This window comes from Barbus barbus, assembly GCF_936440315.1.
Source record: "Barbus barbus genome assembly, chromosome: 22".
In the NCBI taxonomy this organism is placed as follows: Eukaryota; Metazoa; Chordata; class Actinopteri; order Cypriniformes; family Cyprinidae; genus Barbus; species Barbus barbus.
Window position 1 is genome coordinate 19,942,431 of NC_136750.1, and position 17,629 is coordinate 19,960,059.

General features: G+C 36.8%; 2 protein-coding genes across 2 annotated transcripts in view; both read right to left on the bottom strand.

The window, feature by feature from the left end:
• The window catches only part of LOC306888771 (E3 SUMO-protein ligase PIAS1-like), a 34,140-nt gene extending 27,922 nt beyond the window's left edge, over positions 1–6,218 (bottom strand). Inside the window, exon 1 of the mRNA XM_079447211.1 lies at positions 6,082–6,218. Coding sequence (XP_079303337.1) covers positions 6,082–6,216 — 135 coding nt within the window. The 5' untranslated portion in view covers positions 6,217–6,218. The remainder of the gene's footprint in view (positions 1–6,081) is intronic.
• Positions 6,219–8,650: 2,432 nt separating this feature from the next.
• LOC306888675 (SKI family transcriptional corepressor 1 homolog-B-like) lies at positions 8,651–13,526 on the bottom strand (the record flags this gene model as incomplete). The annotated part of the gene is made up of 8 exons (XM_079447098.1): positions 8,651–8,748; positions 9,041–9,106; positions 9,433–9,507; positions 10,440–10,514; positions 10,712–10,786; positions 10,866–10,976; positions 11,085–11,172; positions 11,790–13,526. 8 exons carry the CDS (start codon positions 13,524–13,526, stop codon positions 8,651–8,653), a joined length of 2,325 nt encoding a protein of 774 aa, XP_079303224.1.
• Positions 13,527–17,629: the final 4,103 nt, after the last annotated feature.

The following is a 17,629-nucleotide window of genomic DNA, read 5'->3' on the forward strand; positions in this document are numbered from 1 at the left end:
ACATTTACCTCAGAATAACCACTCAGTGTCCATAAACTCATCAGTCAGCTAGAAAAATAACTATAAAGAGCAGCGTTTTGCTATATTTATGCGCTCTTGCATATTAATATTTTTTTACTTATTCTGTTGTACATGATTCAACTCCTCCTATAAAATTGCATTTTACTAATGAAGAAAAACAGACTGAATGTGTGAAAGACGTAACATTTATAGGATGCACTGCACTCAGTTGCCAAGTGATGCTTATGGTCCATGATATTGGTACAGATTCTGTGTAACAAACAATTCTTTGTGACTGTATATTTCAAGTTGTAAAAGACATTTAATTCACACTTTAAGTGAACCTTAGTCCCCTGGTCGACCTGATCATCTACAAGATGGATTAAAATGCTGATAAAGCCTAGAAAAGATAAGACAAACACATGACAAAATGATTGAAATGTTAAAATAGGGGGGAAAAATAAAATGATAATAATAAAATAAACCACTTTTATTCTGTGGCACCTAAAAAAATAATTTGGCGCCTAAGTTTTTCTTTTATAGGAGCCAATGGCTCCTTACTCGATTTTTTTTGTCTGGAGCCCTGGAACATAATTATTTGAAGGTTGACTTTTTTTTTTTGTATTAAAAACACTTTTCTTTTATTGGTCGGATGAAATATGCTAATTTTTTGAGATAGGAATTTTGGGTTTTCATGAGCTGTATGCCAAAATCATCAATATTAAAACAATAAAAGGCTTGAACTACTTCAGTTGTGTTGTAATGAATCTAAAATATATGAAAGTCTAATGTTTATCAGTACATTACAGAAAATAATGAACTTTATCACAATATGCTAATTTTTTGAAAAGGACCTGTACATGCATGGTGTTGTTTTTTTTCTAATTGTTTTAGCAACTTTATTAATTATATATGGTTTATAAACACCATTTTAAACATTATGCACTTTTTTCAAAGATAGTCTTGTTATTTTATTACGCTTTGAAGAAACGTGCATAATATTTTGCTCGATGCACCCTCTTGTGGCCTCAGGAGAGAAGCCAAAAGCTTTTTTCCCCCCTAACTGAAATTATGCCTTTTAAATTTGAATATAAGTAGAAAATTCAAATAGTTTTTCAGTCATTTTGACAGCCCTAAACTTGAGTGCCCATCTCTGATGTGAGGCTATTAAGTCTGTTCGATAGGACCTATGATTTATACGGCTACTACACAATGTAGACCAACTAGCACTAAATTAGCTTCAGGCTCTATCATGGATGAGTGTTCATTATATACCATAATTCATACATAGTCATACTGGCCAAAAGGCATGTCAGTGATAATACAATCAGTTCAGTTTGCCAAATGCAGATCAAGTCAGGTTTTTAAAGGATTTTTAGGTTGCAACATTTGCTTAGTGTTGTTTTGTTTGTGACGCAGACCTTTAATTGTGACGGCCCTCGTGTACGGCGTTTGACCACATGTGTAAACGTTAACACCTACATGTGTGGGATCAAAGCCACTTCTCATATGCAGACTTTACCTCCCCTGTCGTTCTTGGATATTCTGAGACTATAAAGGGCTGTGTTGGTGGTACCGGCATTTGGATTCTATTAAAATCTATGGACAAGTAGAGAGGTGAAGAGGGTGCGATAGTGGGGGAAGGGAAGATCAAGCTTGAGCCTGGGCCAGTGAGCTTTCATAACAAAAGCAGTGGAGCCCAGCTCCAGGGAAATCAACAGAACCGCAGACCAGCAGAGGCTCATATTTCTCCATCTCGGAGAGACCAAAGTACCCTCCCCAGTTTACTGCCAAGTGCCAACTGGACTGTTCACACCAATACTGACACAAACACTCTTTATTAATTTCCACCCACCCCACCTCCCAACACAAATAAACGGCTTCACTGCCGGTGAACACAAACGATGAGACTCTTGCTCTCGTCCTATTGTAGTGAGGAACGCCCCCCAGTGTAAACCTAGAAGAGATCAAGACGTTTGGTGATTCAAGAAGAACCCATGGGAAAACCTGATCTTTCTGGAAAATCATAGCCAGCATGGTTTCAGAACGTTTATCTTTCACACTTCTAAAAGCAAATAAATACCCCACAACCTGTCACAACTCTTGAAAATCTGTCAAGCAGCAAGCAGGCATCGTCATGTGATTCGAAGGAATACTAAACCTCACAAATTTTTTCTTTTTTTCATGCATGACTGGGTGTAAACCACATTTTCTAATGACAGAAAGGAAATACTGCAGTAGATTGACTTAAAATGCCCTATTTTACTGTCATGATGAAAGGGAAGGGGAAGTGGTGTGTGGCCAAGTATGGTGACCCATACTCGGAATTTGTGCTCTGTATTTAACCCATCCAAGTATACACACAGTAGTGAACATACACCCGGAGCAGTGGGCAGCCATTGCTGCGGCACCCGGGGAGCAGTTGGGGGTTCGGTGCCTTGCTTAAGGGTCTCACCTAAGTCATGGTATTGAGGGTGGAGAGAGTGTTGTGGCGCTTTTCCACTGCATAGTACGGCACGGTACAGTTCAGTACGGCACACTTTTGAGGGGTTTTCCACTGGGTACAGTACCTGGTACTTTTTTAGTACCACCTTGGCCGAGGTTCCAAGCGAGCCGTACCGTTACTAAAACGTGACGTGTAAACTCTGCTGGTCACTGATTGGCTGGAGAGAATCATCTCTGCCTGCGTCATTGAACTTGCGGCACGAGACACAACAGACCCGCTAGATTTAAATCAGCACAGCCAGACAAGGATCGAACGCAACTGTTTTGAATGGGCGCACCTTTTTTAACAAGCAACAGTTTCGTTGTCTGTTGAGGAAGTACAGACTGTCCTCTCGTGATAGCCGAGGAGCGGATCCAGCGAGAGTTTGATGGAGCGACGCGGAATTAATTTTTTTTTCAGGAGTCAAGGCAGTAGAGGCGGCGCAACTATAACGACACGTGAATAATCCCACCCACTCTAAAGCGGTACTAAACTGCAATGGAAACTCAAACCGAGCCGAACTGAGCCGTTCCGTGCCGTTCTGAACCGAGCAGAGTCGTACCATGCAGTGGAAAAGCGTCATTGGTTATTCACTCCCCCACCTACAATCCCTGCCGGACCTGAGACTCGAACCCACGACCTTCAGGTTACAAGCCCAACTCTCTATCCATTAGGCCACTCATGGAAACTCACGTTAGTTTTTAAGGAGTAATCATACAATATTTCTTCAATGTTTTAAATTGTAATATTAAATCCCCTTTATTTTCCAAAAAAATTAAATGTTTAATTTTCATTAATTAAAAGATAAATGAAATGAATTAAAATTTGCAATACACAACACAGAATTTCTGAGGAAAAAAAATCATAGGGCTATTGTAAGAATAAATCAAACTTGTTTTAATGCTTTCAAACAATTAGATATGCACATGTTATTTGATAACCATAAAACATAAGGTTGGAAAAAATTTCATAGGGCCCTAAACATGTCATTTTTGTTAAACTTCTAATAAACTGATGTTAAATTATCCAAGTTTCATGATTTTAATTAGCTAGACATGCATTTTGATTAATACAATTTAATCTAACCATTAAAAAGGAGTCCAGAAAAATTAAAACGGAAAAAAAACGTAATCTGATAGATCTGCTTTATAGTTGAACTGAGTTTATTTCATGATTAATGAACTTTGCAACACTGACAGTTATTGAGCTAAACTGAATCAACTTTGAGAAAAAAAGGAGATGAATAATGACACTATTGCCTTTTCAAGTATACTTTGCAGCTGAAATTGTATTAATTTCATAAGTGAATAACTTTGTAACATTAAAAGTGTTATTTTCCTGTTTATTACCATGAAAAAAACTAACAGAAATTTAATCAAGAAAGCTTTAGTACCCATTCATTACAAAGAGTGACTAGCACAGACTTCAGAATTTCTCTTTTGTGCACCATAAAAGACAAACAGCATACAGGTTTAGAACAACATGAGGGTGAGTAAATGATGACAGAATCTCTCTTTAGGCCCTAAGATAATTCCAGCACCACTTCCAAAAACATCAAAGCAAAACAATAGCAGGCTCTGTTCTATGGTCTGATCTCTGAATTAAGAACAATCCGAATAGTACACTTCTCAGAAAAGGTGAATTTAATAAAACAACTGCTTGAATTAACATTAAGGTTACTGATTTAGTTTCAATGAGTGTGGTTATCATAAGCCCTGACTCAGTTATGATAAAGGCATAACCTAACCATAGGAAGCACTTCTCTGAAAGGACGTAATTTTGGTACCTGCATAGAGCAGGCTTCCTTCCTGCATAACCCACAAATGCACTGATGCTCAATAACAATGAAATAAATCAAACTATAATTGATAATTAATTCAAATTAAGCTGAAGTATTGGTAATGACCTACCCTCCACACTGCCAACAATTTAGAAAATTGCTTTTTAATTCATGTTTAAAATCACCACTGTTTCATGAAGGAAGGGGTTTAAACTATTAGCTTTTTGTTTAGATTAATAATTCAAACATTGCAGGTTTGTATTAAAATTTCACAATAACATACTATAACTAGAAGTACTACAAAAGGTGTACATTTGATCATCATCTTAGAATAAGATTTTATTAGATGAGTCATTTCAGACAGTGGTGTGACAAAAGGTTCTGTCATTGAACAAAAAATAAATAAAACACTCAGGAGTAAAAAGGCAAAAATATGTCATCTGAGAATGTCATTATTTGATCATTTTACACTTCACTTTCAGTTCACACTTCATATTATTTTAATCGCAATTCAAATTTAAACTATTTTCAATCTGTAATGCCAATGCTGTCTGTTAGCATACCAAATATTTATATTTACATTCTGGCAGCAAAATGTCCTTGTGTAGCAGGTGGGTACTCCAACAAAATCTTTGGCTCATTGTTTGCAAAAACAACAAGAAATGCCTCCTATGATAACAAATCCAAAATACACAGCTCAAAATATAACAGCAGTTTTACAACAATAACACAAGTTCTTTGGATTATCAGCAAAGGTCATTTTGCTCTCTGCAAAATAGATGTTTTGTTACTGCCAACAAGAGTATCATGGTACAATGTGTCATTGCCAAATAAAGCTACAATTCTGTGAAAAAGAAAAATCTACTGCATAGGGAGCATGTTATCATGCCTCCTCTTCTCTTTTTGGAAAAGATTGTTGGTAAATGGTCTGATCCATAACTCTTTAAAATTAACAACTACTTTTGACAGTATATTAAGCGACAAAATCAGAGCCAGTAGAGGTCTACATGTTCCTCTCCATAAGCAGTAACATTATAGTAAAACAGCAAATAGCTGACCAAAGGAATTTTAATATGACTAGCAAACATAGGTGTGACAATCAAACATTCTCATCAAAATAAACAACAATGACAAAAGGTTTCATATACTGTCATCACCTACGTAAACACCAGCTAAACATACACCTACTTTAAGCAAACTTCCTACTAAATCACAGTGACACTAAAAGAAACAGGCCGTGGTCGATTGTTTGCATCAAAATCTAGTGCGATGTAAACAGACCGCATTTTTGGACGTCACATACTCGACTCAAAGGTTCAAACGTGTCTATGATGCCCAAAATTGACTCTTGGTTGTCAGATATCTAGATCATGAGACTGAGCAGTTGTCTGTTTTTATAAATGCATCAGGTAAACAGAAGTCATAACTGTCAAAGTACCGAATCTCCAGGCTGTTAGCAGCCTACGCGCCACCCACATGCTGCTTCACACTTACGACCGACTCCTCTGACTCTGACCATGTAATCACTTCATTTAAACGTTAAAAGAACAGTTAGCAATATCAATATCTTAATTCAGATGGAAGAGAGCTAATTTCACACGAGCAGGCAGACAGCTGTGCGGGTTAGCTGGCAGCTAGCTGGATCCATCACAACAATAACACTGTTCCTTTAACCGGGCTCTAAACTGCTCATAAAGCGCGTTTAAATCAAATACGGAACAGCGCCTCGTTCAAAAGTAAATCGCAGGAACAGGTCAGACGAAAAACATTGCCGAACAGGTCTTGTATTGAAAGTAATTTGCGGGTTACACTTTACCTTCAATTCCGCACTCTCCGCCATCTTGTTTCTCTGGCGCAGGCGTGATCGAAGCCTTGGCACGTGACCAGGACCAGGTTCAAATGTGCAGGAATCCGGATTTCGTGATTTCACACTGTCAATGTCATCATACATCAGATCCCCTGTAACCAGACGAGATTGATCCATTTATACAATTCATAAATCTGTTGTTGTATTGATTAAACAAAAAGGTAACGGTACATTCTTTCCAGATAATCGGATGCATTTTGCATTCAGCTTTGTTAGGTGACCAGTGATGGGACGTCCGAGTCATTTCCACAAATCGGTTCTTTCGAACGGATCGTTAAAAAGAACAGATATTAAATAAATAAAGTTCGGGGATTATGCCATGTTGTAATTTTGTAACAACGTGCAGTTTTTACAACCATGATCCATCTTTCAAAATCAAAACCAAATATAATTTGCATTTACATTAAACAATGCTATTAAAATCATTTAGCCTACATCTTTTGGCTGGTTTTGATGAATAAAAATAAACACGGATATGTGAGTTTATAACTTACCTCTAATCAAATCGTAAACGATACGTTTTATTTGTAACATTTCAGCCTAAACAAACAAACAAATAAATAAATGTTAAGTCAATATGTGTGTAAGGTGAATCAAACATCGACTACTTGAGTTTCAGCTTTATACAGCAACGCATATTTCGGATTTGAAAATATTTGTTATAACACGTGTTGAATCCTATTTCGAGTCAATGAAAAAGGTGTCCACTAGATGGCAGACGCACACCTTTTATTGTAATTCCGTCTCTTAATGGACGCTTTCTTTTTCTTGTGGCCTCAGGAGGGCATAAAGATTTATTATTTTATCCAGTTTCTTTTATTTTTATTATCATCAAATATTTTTATTTTGGTTTTTCATTGTGTCAGAACAAAGCCATTATGATGATAATTCTGCTTATTTGTGCTGTATGATGGCAAAAACTTTAATTGCTAAACCAGTGAATATGGCAATATGTTTATTTTTGGGGGAAAACAGCTTGTTGAATATACAGTAGAGTCAGAGATAAAGTCTTCCTAACCCTAACCATTTCTACAAGCAGAAATCAGCAATATAGATAGCCAATTTAGGCATAATTCCTAAATTAAATTTATGTTACCTAGCTAATAAGATTAAAAAATAGCAAGGTTCTAGAAACCTATACAGCTGACTACATAATATTAGTAATTATGAGGACAGAACATTTATTTTTAGCCGAAGTTTCAGGAGTTGGTAAAAGTGGGGTCTCATTACTTGTGATGTTGTCCATGAATACTCGCTCTGTGGAAGCTGAACAGCCAAACAGCACCTTCTCATCTTCAAAGTTGTCATGAACCAGCTGAAAGAATACATGGAGATAGAAACTAAAGTAGCAGTAAAATCAGTTACTATGCTAAAAACAAATGTGTGTTAGTGGATACACGTAGTGCGTCATGAACCTTTGTGACCCATATGGCCTTTAGATGTAGGCACACCACGTCTCATGCTGCTTATATAAGCATTAAAAAAAAAACGATGAGAACTGAAAAACTATGTCTGGTTTACAAGTAATACTTCATTATTTTTATCAATAAATGAAGTATAGCATTAGAGTATGAGTATCGCAATCCTCTTTCAGACGCTAAATATAAGCTCAAAAGACATAATAAATGGAAAAAAAATTGATTATTGATTATATAATAATAATCGTTAGTAAATATATTCAGCTCATCAATAAACCAAAAATTATTATGTCTGATAAGGGAGTGAGAATCATACATCCACCCCATCAATATTTATATGCTACACTACAGTATATACAAAAAAAAAAAAGCAAACTACAGTGCAATTTAATACTATATTTTTAACAACCTTCTTAGATTTCTGCAATGATCAAAACTGTCATGATACAGTTATTTCATGGAAATATGCACAGGTATATTCAAACTCCGATTTTGATATCAATGTCATGTTGTTCTTTGGGATTTACACAAATGCAAATGTAGTTCACTTATATAAATTGATTAAATGAAGACCGGGTCTCAAACAAACAGGATCATTTAATCCACATTTCAGTAGTTAGGGCTGCCAATTTAAAGTGCTTTACATACAAATATGAGAATAAACAACCAACATGGGCATGGAATAAATCAAATATACAAAAACATTAATTGTTGTTGCATCTAATTTAACAAAATATCCTAACCTATCACTAACAAAAAAGGGTATCACAGGATACATAACAAATATATGCATTGCACATAGCCACTTAATACCAGTGATTTCTACAGCTGATGATAATCTTTTTAAGTGGGACGTCAATTTTTTTTATAATGCAGTTTTCTAGAACTTTATATAAATTATACAGTACATACAGTGACTCTGAAAACACTCTTTTGCAAATGAAAATGACTTCATTACAGTGTAAGAGCTAAAATACTACAGTACACACTTGCTTATTCCAGGTCTAAAGGTTGACAGTGTTTTGCAGAGGGAAAAAAGTAAAGTTTTATTTGACACAGCAGTATTTCTAAAGAACACTTATTTATTCAATAGGTGTCCATCAAGGCGGTAGAAGAGGAGGTTTGAAGGTGCAGGTCCCAGCGCAGTGACGGGGAGTCAGCATCTTACACGAGAAATGGTGTAGTGCGTCGTGAGCTTCTGGGAAAAAAGTGAATGAATCATTTAAAACAAAAGCGGCATATGATTATATGTGTTGATGTGTGTACAGAGAGAAACAGTGTGTTCTAGGACAATAACTGCTATAATAAACTGCGGTGTGGCTCAAGTCTAAAATAATATAGAAACTGTCTACAAATGAACATCTAGCTGGCTTGGGTTATCAAAATTATTCAAGGTCACACTTTTGAATACTGTCATAATGTGTTTTCCAAGGATTTTTTTTCAAGTCCTTTAGTCATCCTGAACACTTGCCTTTGCTAGAATCAATTACCTTTTAACTTCTGCTGAATAGCATAACGTGTCTCTCTCTCATGGTCCAATTCGCTGCACAAAGTGTCTGCGCAGGAGAGACAAAGGATATCTCAGGTGTGGAAAACTAGTTTTTCCCCTCATCTAAACTGGTTGGTTTGTGCATGGGATTTTTTGCCATTCAAGTGTACGTGTTTCAGAAGTTGATAAAAACAACTAGATCCCTGTCTATGCCCTGCAACAATGAAAGTGCATAAACCTAATGCTTAGTAGCACGTAAAACAGTCATAAGGACTGAACAAACTCCAGAAAGGACCAGAAAAAGTCCTAAAAGAATGTGATCAGTTCTGATTAGTGTTTTGTTGTTCTATTAAATAGAAAGCCAGAACTTGTCATGTGAAGTCAAACGCTTACCTCGAACAATCTGGAGTTGCTGCACCATTTCCTCTCTGTATGAGAACTCTCTTTTCATTTGGTCTTGAAAACTGTCTAAGAAAAAAATGTGAAGTAAATTAAATATCATAGCACATTTATGGTTATCACTATATACAAAATAAAAAATGATATAGTGCTTTGCAAAAATATTCAGACCCTAATTATTTTGACTGCTTTTAAGTTTAAAGCACTGAAACTTAAAATGATTTGTTTGTTATGTGTATGTTTATGTCTAAAAATCAACACAGAAATATACCATTTACAATACATTTTAAAATTGTGTAGTCATGACATTTAAATGTTGTCGTTGTAAGAATCAGTTTTCATCAGCCTCTCCAATATTCATTTTTCCTGTGTTTAAATCATTGTCATGCTAAACTTTATCATGTGCTTATGTATTTTGTTTCTTTTGCAGTAGTTCACTATTTTCTGTACTATTCATTCTCAATTTAAAAAAAGATCCAACCAATTGTATCTATCCATAAGGAGCATAACATTCAACCAAATGACTGCTAAATCTTTTCACTTTCATGAATTTTGGCAGATTTTTTTATGTGGTGCCCGTCTATTTCCAGCTGCTGATCTTTGTTGATAGGTGGACTCTTTGTTGCATCTCTTGCAAGACTCCCTCCTATTTACACAGGACAATATAATTTTTAACTGTAATTTATGTAGCTATTAGTATTTAATTTTAAACCAACTATTAATCAGCATTTTACAGGCAGATGCAATTTGTAATGCATTTGTATCCATCCATCAAAAATGTATTATAATCAAACAGTATTTTTATTGTTTTCCCAGTTTCAGTTCTTGGAAATAAAAATATCAAAATATCGAAGTAAATTTAGAATGACTTAAATTCAAGCTATTGTAAGTTTGTAACAACCTATAAATAAACATCAGAGAATTAATTAACGATCTGATATTTCTGTATGTGTTTAGTAAAGCTTAAATAATACATTAGAAAGCATTTTAACATAACCTACCTTTTAGATTCTGGAATTCACGCTCCAATTTTTTTCTAAGCTCAACTTGTTCCACAAGTTGTTTCTGCAATTCCTCTGTTAAAATAAAAAAAGAAGCCACTCATGATAATGTTTTAAAATGACTTTGTATTACAAAACGATTAATAGTTTTATTACCAAAATAAACGAAATTGTAATGCTATTGTTATGGAAACCATAATTTCTTAAAATCAATTGCAACTAATCTTTTTCTTTTCAGCTCTTCTAAATGCAGCACATCTCGTTTTGTTTACCTTTGGCCATGTTCTCTATGTTTTTCTCAATTAAGGAGACCCTGCTGCCAGTGTCCTTGCGCATTGATTCCTCATCTGCACACACAACAAATACATATGAAGCAAAGCAACAGACTAGAGTTGAATATTAGGAGGTCCAGTTAACGGTAAGCACCATCATTTGGTTCTTTCAGGTGCTCCTCATTGATGTTGGTTTGATCCTGATTATTTTTGGGTTCCATCTCTTCCACTGTAGATGAAGGTTCTTCTTCATGCACGTCTTTAACTATAAGCATATATATATATTTATGTTACAAATGCGATATGATAATAAGAACTTTGTATTCTAAAAATATGTAGAAAGAAAAATCCACATGAATGAAAATAGGCCTACCACTCGGTTCGCGTTGGTAAGTGGTCGTTGAACCAAAATAAGATGTGCTCATTTGATGCACGTGCTCGTCTTTTTCACGCGCATAGACCTGTAAAATTGAGAAGACAATTATTCGCAATTATCTAATGTTGCATTTTCTATTTGAATGCGATTAGTAGAATATGAGTGGAAAGTGCGCTATTTTGATCTAATTACATTTTTAAAGAACTAAGATTATGAAGAGCCATATCCACTCACAACAAATTTCCTTAATTAATCAGTAAGCTTTAAAAGCTGCGCGACAATTATCCCAAAAATCTGGATGCATTCACCTTACTTATTTTAAAACATTAACAACAATTAGCCGAATTATATCAATTAGATTAGAATAAAACACACTTAATAAAATTAAAAATAAATCGAAAAGATTTACTTATAATTGAAGGGAAAAATAAATGCATTAAATTATTTAAAAAAAAGACATTTCCTTAATTCTACTTTTCTGACGGTTTTTTACAACGGGCAACTTTACATATATATTTATATTTCTTTATATTTTAAAATAATAGAGATTAAATATAATGTTTAGAACAAATATAACAATGAACAATTTCATGAAAATCAAGCCGTTTAATAGGCTACCTAACCCTGATTTTTTTAAATAATGAGAAAAGAATTAATACAAGATTGCAGGAATTACGCATGGTTCTGTATTTAGTTACTCACTTCAAAGCGCGTCGTGTGTTTACTGCCGTGACTCTCCAAATCAGACGACCGCGTTTCACTTGAATTCGTCGTGTGTAGATCACTCATGGTGTGCATTTGGCTATTGTCTTGGTCTTGACCTTTAACCCCGTCACTTTGCGCTAAGGTCAAACCGTGAGGACTCCGCCGGTCATCCACAGTCAGCTGCAAACACTCCTCGTCCTCGTGCACTTTATGTGACTCCACATCCACATCCGGATCGTCCACGCTGTCCACGTCCGGAGACACCGATCTATAACTAGAACTTTCACTCAAGATATCTGGTGACATATAACCTGATCGAGGACCAGAATAGGAACCCCTGTTTCCGTATAGTTTCGCGATACTCTCAACATCTTTAACAACCGGCCTGAATGCAGATATGTAGCTTATTTTTCTTGGGGTGACTGGCACGCCTTCTATAGACCTGCTCTCATCCCCAGATTTATCCTCCTCGTTTCTGGTAGACTGGGTGCTGGAACACCGTTCGTTATCAAGTACACTGTCTTTAGGGGTGCTCGTGCTTCGGTCACTTTGCTCTGACACGTCTAGCTCATTATGTCTGGTGCACAACACGTCAGGTGGAGGTTTAGGCTGGGCATGGTGGTATGTTGGCATGGCCAAGCTGCCTGTTGTAGGCCAAAACATCGGAAAGGAGGGATAGGCACTGTCCTTCGCGCTCGGCCAGAACACACCTGACAGGTTTGTTTTGTTTGGCTCTCCCATCACCACACCGTCATCCTTCTTCTGACACAATCCAAACGCCGGGAAACCGTATGGATGTGGAAAGAGCGGTGGTGGAATTTTCTGTAACATCCCAAAACTCTTACTGGGCACCGGAATAACGGGGTAACTGCGTATGCTGCTTGGCATAGTCACGCTCCCCCTGTCATCCTCACATCGGAGAGTTTTGTGGGGCACCTCAGACCGTTCCCCCTGGGTCTGACCTCTCGGTGCTTGTGTACTATGCGAGGACGAACTGTCAGACCCACCGATTGGCAGCGTCCTCTTGCGGCTGCCACCGTTAAACATGGCTTTGACGTCTTCCCAGGCATGGGACACGTCGTCCGGTGAGTTTTTATCGCTTAGTTTTAAGTGTCTTCTCCACGAATTGAAGTTTGCTGCGTCGGGTTGCGTGTATTTGGACTCCGGCGTGCGATGAGAGTGAAAAATGAACTTGTTTGGAGAGAAATACATGTTGCAGAACGAACACTTAATGCACTTCGCTCTCGAGCTGTTGTATCTGGCCGGGATGAAATTGCCCCGGCTGCCCCACGCGCATTCGTGCGACACGTCAAAAGCGAAATTTTCTGGTAATTTCGGCGGGTTGTGGGCGCCCAGAAACGACTTGCAGAGCCTCTCGGCCTCGCGCTTTGTAATCATCCCGCAGCGTCTCGAGGAAATAGGCATAGCCCCTGCGCGCCTGAGAATCTCCAGCTGGACCGGAGTGCACTGCACACAAGTGATGCCCAGAGCCACGCGCCGGTTGTGGATTTCGTTATAGCTGTAGTTCTTCAGGAGAGTGTTGGATATTTGGGCTAGGCAAAGTCTCTCTTGACCGTCTATGACTAGTGAAACGATCGGTATTCCATATAAAGAGGTCTCACTGACTTGGTTCGGCTTAAGTGTTGGCCCAGAGTAAGACGGCAAGTCTTGTTTAGAGTTCGGCGAACAGCTGGAGTCTCTTCCAGCCGGCAGCTGATTTGGGATGGATTCCATTCCTGGAAATATGCGAAGATGGATAGAGGGAATATTTTTAAGTACACTATTGTGTATACTGATTTACAAACTGAAACAAAAAACGACTAGCCTATTATTGTCTTATTTTACAGAATTGTAAAAAGATCAAATGTAATAACAATAGGCCTAATAATAGCCTAATGAGAAGAAGCAGAAAAATAATATTTTATGCCTCGATGGCCACCATTAATATTGAAAAAGAAAAATCTGTCTAAAGATGTTTGTGAATATAGGCTACCGAGATGGCCGTATAGTGGTAAGCTATTAACTTCTACGAAATTCAACTTAGCCCATTTTTATTTATTTACAGTTTGTTTACAATACAAGTTTCCTTTTTGTGTTGGACAAACACAAAAGACGGTTTAGAAAATGCAAACAAGTGTTGTGTCAACACCAGGGATTATAGAGGGAAAAGCGGAAGGAAATTATTCCTTGAGCCTTGCCAAAGATCTTAACAAAGGTGTAAGAAGCTTTAAGCCGCTTTAATAGTAATTAGCCTACTAAAGATGTGCTTTACATCTTTACATTTATTCATTTAGCTGATCTAAATGAAAACATCTTAGATCTTACGATTACATTTTTGTATTTTCAATTGAAGTAAAACTTAAAATGCGCATCAAGTAGACTATAATTGATTTTATAGCTATAGACATTATAAAAATAGATTGCACATATTTATATCCCGTCTTTTAATAGCCTACGCATGTAGTTTATTTATAATGTTTAAAACAAAGCAGTAGGCTATGCTTTTGGACAAATTGTGGATAAAGCTACAGACAGTGTTTGGTTATTATCGCAGCTCCTCGCGATTAGGCTTTTTTTTTTTTTTTTGCCTCTGAACAGTTAGCCTTAATAAACAAGAATTTACACTGCAAACATAAACAAATCTCACCTTTTTTTCAGAAGAACGCGAAGTGCCTTTTATCTGTGGAGGAAAACGCGTATTTGAAACCTTCGAGTCCTTTGGATAAATGCGCTCTATCTGTCCTCTATTAGAGCGTTCTGGTAATCAGACGCCTTGGAATCGCGCCGATCTGATATCAAATGTCCACGAGCGCTTGTTTAGCGATTTTCTCTCAGGCCTGTTAGAGCGCGTGGACTTGCATCGTACTCGGCTCTCCCTCGACTAGTGTTGAGGTGCGCGCGGAGGGTGACCACATGCTAGTGCGGACCTCAACGACACAACCACTGAAGACATTCGACAGCGCTCAAGTGACAGCTAAACTAATGGCGAGGCACTCCCACTTAGCGCCAGCATATTTACATTAACTATTTGCCTTCGGGACCAATGGGGACGACAGTCAGTGCTGTCATTGAGGCCTGGAGACGTTTAAAGTTCACCACGTGATCTTTTAACACATGAAAGTGATTGCTTGTCTGCCAGTGTGTGCAGGGGCGTGCGTGACATTTAGGAAGACTTTAGATTATCCAACCTAGTAGTAGTAGTAAACTAAATGCTGTATGTAGGCTACGAAAAGGGGTAGGCTGTGTGTTGTTGAATGCTTTTAAAAAAATGTTTTCTCTATAGCATAACGGTGAATATGTTTTGTTGCATGCTTTTTTAAATCGAACCAAAACCTAATAAATACAAATACCAACAACTTCAAAATAAAAAGAAAGAAATTGCAAAAACAAAAAACAAACAAAAAAAAAAACAAATCGGAGAAAGGAGTCGTCATCTGATTAAGTCTCTTGAACCAAACCTAATGTTTATAAAACGAAGAGAAGAAATGATCTAGGCCAAGTCGTTTAGAGAAACGCTTATAATGTTAAGTATTTACAAACCGGTCAAAGGCCACCGTCACACTACAACGAGCTCGTGCACGAATGTCAACGTCTGACTGGACCACTGTGTCAAAACCTATAGAAATTAACTCATGCACTTACCAAAGAAAAAGGAAGTAGTTAAAACGGATTATTTATTTTGTACACAACTTACCATTTATTTTGTTTTGAAAGGGAACATTTTATGGAAATCATAAGAAATATCATAAATTAAAAGAGTGCATGAACAGAAACGGAAAAAGGGAATGGCCTCGAGCCTTTTCATCTATATTCAGTGTCTGTTTAAAAATAAACTATAGTGTTATTGAAACTGCATGGTGCCGGGGGACTTATAGGCTAAGCAATGATTGTCTCCGGGGGCTATTTGGATCGGCGTGGGTTAGGGGTGTGCTGTTGCCCGCATATGTTTTAGTTCCCACGGGTTAGTTTAACTTTTAGGAGCAATCATTCTTATGAAGACTAAGCGTAATTTACAACGTTACGCCTTAAATTCAGCTGAAAAACCACGTCTGCATTAAATATTTCAGATACAACGCAAAATCAAGTGGATTCTATCTTGAAGGGAATATGGGATGTAGGGGCAATAATTAATAATAATATTAATAATAAAAAGGATTACAAGAAAATAGCATAATAAAGCATTAAATTATGGCTACAAAAATCATTATTTTGCTTAAATGGTGTGACGGACCACCATGAAAGCAAAATCAAATGAAACAAACACATCCTATCAATGCATTTAAAGCAATACCAGAATTTTTTTCATGATTAAAGTGAAGAGTGAACTTTATCCATATTTTCTTGCTTTTATCCTCGCCATGTTTAACTGTTCATGATAGTCTCCAGAATGCTTGTGATGTGAAAACGAGCGCTTTCTGCAATATTGATAGCGGAGGGAGGACCTGGGGAGGGAGTTTGGAGTAATGCGACCCAGCCCAGTGCTATTGACTTTCACAGGCAAGAGACTTTCTTTCTCGCCAACAATAATTACCATTTTGGACTGTAATTATTCACTTCTTTTAAATTATTCAGGGACCGAGCTGAATGCCATATTGTTACCCATTATTTCTTTTACTTACCCATCATGGTTGGATTCGGGGACGGTACGGGAATCCGACACTTCACACGATATTTAATTTAGCCCCTTTGTTGATCCTTAAGAAATTAGAGACCCCTTTCTAGAACAAAGAACACTCAACGATGTGACAATATACCTTGGTTGTTATACTGATGAGGATGATGATGATAATAATAATAATAATAGTAATAATAAACAACAACATAATGTATTATTATTATTATTATTATTTCAAATGAAAAATAACTGAAAAGCTCCTTAGTAGTAATTTATTAAATGTCATCAACGGGACGTTAATCGGTTAATGGACGGGAGATACTTCATTATAGTTTCTTTATTCAATATTTTTACATAAAAGCTGCAGTCAGTTTCAACAGTACAGCCAGAGACAGGCTACATAGAATGCGTGAATCCGAAGTATTAAAAGCATTAAACACGCAAATTTGAGTCCCTGTTAAAAAATTGCAATCTAAATGAAAAAATGTGGGCCTATATTTATAAACGTCCTCGTAAATTCAATTTAGTGTTTGAATAAGGCTATAGTCTACTGTATTACTGTTTATTTATTTGGCCTATTTATTTATTACTTATAGCCTATTTATTTATTTATTACTTAAGTCAATACACCGATTAAATACATGTATTTATTTTTAAATCATTGCGTTGCTTTGGTGATCACATCATGAACATAAAAATATAGTGCAAGTAACACATAGCCTAACTCGCTGAACTTTGAGAGTAACACTAATGACGACAGACATCTCTGCAAGACGTAAGCCTACGTTAGACATCAAGATGATCAATTACGAATGAATTTATGAAGTCATAAGAATTTGTTCACCCTTAGGCTATACTCAGCTGATATTACCCTTATAGGCCAAATATATAGGCTTGTGTTTTACGAAATTAAAAATGTCCAACTGTATTATTTTTCTTTTCCAAATATAGGAGTAGGCTTGTTGAAAAACGTAACAAGCCTGACCAAATGCAATATTTCAAGCTTAATTACTATTGGATTGCACGTGCTGGCATATCGACAGATTAGAACAGGAACACAAACCGTGTTGTGATGTCGTAAAGCGTCAGGGAGGTTCCAGTGACCCTATTCATTCCTGTTAGACAGCTCGTTTGGACAAGTTTAATGGTCTTTGAAGAAAGAGCAGACTAAATGTAACTTTCTTTAAAAGTTACAAACCAAAACCTATAGGCCTAAATATGA